Here is a 6355-nt window from a genome sequence, read left to right on the forward strand (position 1 = left end):
ATCTCTCCCCCTCCCCTATATCCGTCCGTATCTCTCTCCTTCTTTTATTCCCTTTCTCCTTCTCTCTCCCTCCAGCCACCATTCTCTCTCTCTCTCTCTCTCTCCATCTAGCTATCTATCGCTACTCTCTAAGCTGGTGAGACCCCGCCGGGCTTGTGGAGGTCACGATGGCTTCATCAAGTGACCCCCATATCACACATAGACACAGACACAGACACACACACAGCCCCCATACTGGCTGATGGCCTTTCCTCTTCTCTGATCCATATTTCAGAGGCTGCATCAGTGGGGCTCTAAGGGGCTAAGCCGGGATGAAACAGGGAGGGAGAGTGGAGAGCACAGCCAAGGAAATAGGCATTTACAGTTAAGCAAACTGAGTTCCACATTTGCAATTTTATAAGTACCAAGGCAGTCGCATTGTAGAAATAATGTCATGCAGACCCTTACAGAAAAACCACATGATTTCACATGTTGAAAATCACATGATCATGTGAAGATGAGTTCTTGAAACTCTTCACATGTGATCCCGTTGTAGTTTCATGTTATCACATGAAACTTTGCTTTCCATGTTGTCACATTATCACATTAACTTCACATAAGATCACATGTGATCACATGAAAACGTGTTTTTGGAACACCATGTGATCACATGTGAAATTCAGTTTTCTTAGTTGTCTCGTTTTTTTCACAGAATCCCTTACCGATGACCTACCTGCATGGCAAACAAAGCCAGCTGAAGTCGAGGGTTTGGCTTACATTAGGTTCAATGCTGCACATTGGCTATGGTCTATGGAATATCATCATTGTTGGAAATCATACAACACGGAAAACGATAAATTTGATTATATTTGATGACTGTTGACAGACCTAGGCGACTGAATGAAGAGAATACAAAGAAATCAAAGTCCATGACCACGATTGAGTTTATTTCTCAAAAATATATCCTTTAAACAAATTATTTACATGTCGATAACTTTTTCATAGAAAATAAAACAGAAAAGAAAAATACACAGCAAAGACAAACATTGCGAGTATAAATGGCAATACGGAAAATGTGTGTGATCAAAAACACAGGCCTATTGGCTAGGAATCTTGTCTCGCATCATATAGGCCTACTGTTTCAAAGTCTGACGAGTTGAAATATTACGTTTCACTCACAAAAATATTAGACTATTCGATAAATTGTTCTTCGTTAAATAAGTATTCCAGATTATTATCCAATGATAACTCTTCACTGTTCATATTGTGGAAATTGTCGAGAGGGCCCGCTGCGCCGTTCCGTGGTGAGATCTTTTGATGAAGAGAAGAGAAAATAAAATACAAACGTCAGAAAATGTAAATGAGTATGACATTGAATAATTCATTTCCTATAATTATATTGCTATCAGGCCTATTTCATATCCTCCCTCAACATATGTGTATTCACTGGCGAGGCGTGAATAAATTGAGGGTATATTTAAATTGCGTGAACGATGATAAGTCAATGGCGCCGGTTCCAACCCTGATGGCCATATTAAACGGTATCTAGTGAGCCGTTGAAATCCGTTAAAGTAGACGATTAAATCTCTTCAGATGATTTATGAGCTCTAGCTGTGACAGGCCAGTCGGTCAGGTGAAACCGCCTTTACCGGCGGGTTAAAAGGTTAATTTACCGGATGATTAAAATAGATGGCACATGACATAATGTCACGGTGAGGTTTGAAATATCGTACCTGTCAGTAATCAGCTGGAAGGGAGACTTCGGCGAGCCAGACCTGCGAATATTCACGTCATCTGTAAACAAATAAACATTCAGAAAAATCAGTAAAATAATCAATAGGCTTTCCTTAGTAGGCCAAATTTTAATTGGGCTAAGTCTGTTTTTAATACAATAGTATTTGAGTGATGTAACTGTAACAGGTTCGAAATGAATGTAGGCCTGTTGTTTGTTAGGAGATTTTCAGAAATATATCATAATAAATACACGACATGAATTGAAAAGAGTGTTAGATCAAAACGGTGTGCCATATTTGGAAAGGGATATTTGAAAAGCGGAAGCAAAACACAGGGCCGAATTCATGAGACTGTTATTCATTTCCAAGCAGATGAAAACTAGCCTATAATCATAATCATAAACATATATAAGCCTAAACCTAGGCTACAGTACATGCCATCTCGCTTTGGACTGAAGCTCTCCAACGACTCATCTCCACTCTCCTCCTCTGTGCACGATGCCCCTGAGGCCTGCGTCAACCGTGCGTCCTGATGGTTCAGCGCGCCATGGAGAGGCATGTGGTGTCCGGCTGGGTTTGCCGCGCCGAGAAGCGACCTGACACCCAGCAGAGAGTTGGCGCTGAGGAACGCCGCGTTGGCCCAGTTGTGGAGCTGCTTCCCGATCTGGCATGTGTATATTCCATGACCCGGGAGTAGGGCCGGGTGGTGGGACGGGATCGTGGCCTGGTGAGGAATCGAGACAGCCGGGGAAGGTTTGATGGAACTGTCGGGGCTTGTGGCCGTCTCCGCCAGAGACCAGATTTTGGGTTTGTTCTGTGGGGGCCTCTGACACACCGGTGCATTGGGGGAAAGATCCACAGCGTTTTTACAAGCACCAACAGGAGCCTTAATGAGAGAAATAGGCCCCTCCATACTTCTGAGGGCCTTGACAGACATCGTCCTCTGGCTCTCCAAGCTACCAGAATCAGATGAGTCCCTGGCGGCCAGCTTGCCCTCTCCCTCCACTTCCCTCTGATCTCCTGGGTTCTCCTCGACTTTATCGATGTCGATACTTTCTAAATCGATCTCTTCCTCCTCTTCATCCTCGCTCCCGTGTTTTTCAGGCTCGTCCTCATTGTCGCTGCTGAAGATCCGTCCATCCCGGTCCTCCGCGCTGCGGCCCCACGTCACCTTGTTCTCCTTCTTCAGACGCCGGCGCGCGTTGGCGAACCACGTGGACACCTGAACAGAGGAAGGAATTCATTCATATATTTTTTGGATCCTTTATTACAAATACTGATAATTAGGTTAATCAAGTTTAGTTTATCTTAAACTGACAGAACCCATCAAAGTAGGCTGTTTTCCGATCAAATCATGTAGGCCTAGTAGACGGGAAATACTCCTGGCCTAAACCTTTATATACCCCATAGACCTTTATGTCTATATACCTGTGTGAGTGTCATCTTGGTGATGATGGCCAGCATGATCTTTTCTCCCTTGGTGGGGTATGGGTTCTTCTGGTGTTCCTGCAACCAGGCCTTCAGAGTGCTGGTGGTCTCCCTCGTAGCGGCCTTGGCTCGGTTCGGGTCGCCATAGCCATACTGGCCGTATGGGTAGAACCCTGCGCTGGCGTGGACAGCCAGACCTCCCGGGTGAGCTCCTGGGCTGTCCTTCAGATCGTACTGAGGGTTCTGGGGGATAGAGAGGGGAATCCTATGAAATGTTTGTCTCTCCAAAAATGTACTAGTTCCAGGCCTATTCTTTATTTTTATTTTGCTTTAATCAAACTTGTATTATATAAGCTATTGACATTCCAGTTCAAAATAAGTTTACAGTATGCTGTGTATTATGACTGAATCAAACAAGTACTATTTTCACACTTTCATAATGTATAGGCTATCTCCTAAAATAATCAACGACAATATTAGGGTAAACTATTATGATTTCTAAGTTATGTAGAGTTTGTTTCTGACTATTTCACACAAGCACGATATCGCAAATTTCGGATAGGGTATAGCTTATAGATCACATTTTAATCGCTTCCCCGAACTTGACAAATTAGCTTTAATAATTCAACATTGACAGTAGGAATATATACATCAAACTTTAAATTTAATCAAATTGCAAATTGATTATGAGGGTTGATAATATTCTAAATAATGTAGCCTTCATAATGTCTCTCATGTCTAATTGTTTGTTTATCCTAAATGTACTATTTCTGAAGCAACATCAAATGACTAAATAACTAGAACATTTCAACCATAGGCCTCGTGTAACTCTTCTTGTAAAAATAGGCTCGACTACCCAGTGAAAATATGCAAACGCATTTTTATCAACTAGCATTAGCCTAAATGTAAACGTTTGGTATTGGGCCATGAATAATAAATCACACAATTTCATTAACTATTTTCTGTCCTAATTTCAAGACAAGGCGTTTCAGTTTCGAAAAACATGATAGTTGACAGAACTTCAATTGAATAAAGGTCAAAATATAAAATAATTGTCCTATTACTATCCCATAATATTAAACTTTCCAATCCAATAAAGGCAATTCACTTGCATAAATTTAACCATCTTACACATTCTATAAACAGATGAGAAACAACCACTTTCGAACGAAGTTTAAATTCTACATTCCAAGAAAACATCTCTCCTACCATTTGCGATATGAGGGCGAGGTCTGCACCGCTGTAGGGGAGAAACGCGCTGTAGTTCTGAGCCGCCCACGGGTTACCATACATCCCCAGCATCGAGCTAACAGCAGCGGCAGTAGCTGCCTGATTCACGCCGCCATCCGCGGCTCCATCCCGGCCTAAGCCGGCCAGGTCGCCCCCGTAAACCTCCTGGGAGCCACTTAGAAACTGGGAGTACCCCAGCTGCGAGAAAGACATGTCCGGAGAGAAAGGCTCAATAAATCTCTCTGTCTCTCTTCTGTGTCAAATGGGAGGAAAGGAAAATAGGAGGAATTCCCACTTTCCCAGAAAGATAAGGATGTCTAAATCACAAATCACGGTTAGTCACTAGTCAGTCAGTCAGTCAGACAGTCCCACTCCCCGACAGCGCGGCAAGCTCCAGTGATAGTGATGAGTTTAGAACTTGAGCGCCCAGTCAAGCCTTTCTCTCTCCCCGCAGGACTCTCTCTAGTGGAGCTGACGGGATGATTGGCAGGCTACTTAACAACCAAGCCCCTCCTTTGCCCCGGGCAAGAGATTAGTGCATTGGTTCGTTCGCTGGGTCGTGTGCGTGCGTGTGTGTGTGTGTGTGTGTGTGTGTGTGTGTGTGTGTGTGTGTGTGTGTGTGTGTGTGTGTGTGTGTGTGTGTGTCTAAGAGATGGAGAGATATCTCGTTCTCATAATCACCGTTCTGTCATTTTTGAATGGGTGCTCAAATAAGCAATGAAAAGAAACTACAGCAAAACATCAAAAATCATAACAACAATAGTACCACTAATATTAATACTAAATAAAGACCTGAAAATAAAATTAGGCTTAAACACAATAATAATGCATATATATAATAGTTTGTATTATATAGCCTAATAAATACAATATATAAATAATGTAGGCCAATTACAAAGGCATTTTTGCATTCATTTGAGCCTATTTTTGTATCTATTTCAAAACTTTTCTTAACTACTCTTATGGTGCATTATACTTTCTTGCTACATTATAATTAAGATTAAATATATAAGTGGTCCTGTGAGACTGCGACATCGTAGAACCGCTCCAGAGGAGTATCGGCGACAGCATGGGCACCAGATGGCCAAGGGAAGCGTCGACTCGGCCGGCCACAGATACCGCGGAATGTCGGGGGATATCGACGGAAGTCACTAACGCATATTTTCAGATTAAAGATAAAGATAGAAGGGGCGAGAAAGAGGGAGATATAGATGGAGGGAAGAGATTGTGTAGATATGAGTCAGGAAGTCTGTGCATGGAAGGATGACAGATGTTGAGAGAGTTTGTAGTAAAATATATCTACCTATTCATAAGCAGAATATATCTATATAACAACATATGAGTTTGTGGTACTGTATATCAACACGTCAAATATTAGTCTATTTTCTACCGCAACGTTCCTAAATATAGGCTAATATTTAGACACATATTTCGTGTTTTAGACATATGTGACATTTTATTTATTTAGGAATGTGTTGATATTTGAATGAAATTGCCAGCTGTACTAGCAGTAATCAACAAGGCATTTTAAATCACTTAATTGACAGTGCCAAGATTACGAAATTATACAAGAATACATGCCTTGAGCAAATACTGGTTGAATCAAGTTGTTTCCACGTAATTTCAACCCAAAACATATATGTGATGACGGGTATGGTATGAAATATTCCAGTATTTTTACTTTTATTTCATATCTTTATTTTTAAAGTGCATCACCGGTATGCATTACACTCAAATAAGCTTGATCCCTTTATTCAAAAAGAGATATCTACTCTAAAACCTGTATAAACACAGAGAGACACTGCTAATGAGGTTTAACACCCCCATACCCCCATACCCCCTCTCCTCTGCCCCTTTGGAGGTGGACTCTATCAGATGTTAGCTTAGTAATTAGTGATCCTCTTAAACACAGATTCATCATTTCACGCTGGACTAGCTGATGAGGATGGCTGGGCACGGTGGGCTGGCTAGCTCTCTCCTCTCTC

The 6355-nt window shown here is 41.9% G+C and overlaps 1 protein-coding gene across 1 annotated transcript; it reads right to left on the reverse strand.

The window, feature by feature from the left end:
- Positions 1–905: 905 nt before the first annotated feature.
- On the reverse strand, positions 906–5024 carry LOC110488109 (iroquois-class homeodomain protein irx-1-A). Its single transcript, XM_021560131.3, has 5 exons — positions 4350–5024; positions 3141–3383; positions 2151–2934; positions 1713–1773; positions 906–1290 (listed from the first exon to the last, which is right to left on the reverse strand). Exons 1-5 carry the CDS (start codon positions 4581–4583, stop codon positions 1239–1241), a joined length of 1374 nt encoding a protein of 457 aa, XP_021415806.1. The 5' UTR covers positions 4584–5024; the 3' UTR covers positions 906–1238.
- Between the last annotated feature and the right edge of the window lie 1331 nt (positions 5025–6355).

This window comes from Oncorhynchus mykiss, chromosome 30 (assembly GCF_057628025.1).
Source record: "Oncorhynchus mykiss isolate SJ-2025 chromosome 30, ASM5762802v1, whole genome shotgun sequence".
NCBI lineage: Eukaryota > Metazoa > Chordata > Actinopteri > Salmoniformes > Salmonidae > Oncorhynchus > Oncorhynchus mykiss.

What these genes read in the sequence shown, in the direction of transcription:
- LOC110488109 (XM_021560131.3), bottom strand. Translation starts at nt 4,583, where the DNA reads ATGTCTTTCTCGCAGCTGGGGTACTCCCAGTTTCTAAGTGGCTCCCAG. An exon ending in TCGCCCTCATATCGCAAATG is followed by an intron (nt 3,384 to 4,349) that starts GTAGGAGAGATG and finishes TCTATCCCCCAG; the next exon opens with AACCCTCAGTACGATCTGAA. An exon ending in CTTCAGTCCAAAGCGAGATG is followed by an intron (nt 1,774 to 2,150) that starts GCATGTACTGTA and finishes ATTTGTTTACAG; the next exon opens with ATGACGTGAATATTCGCAGG.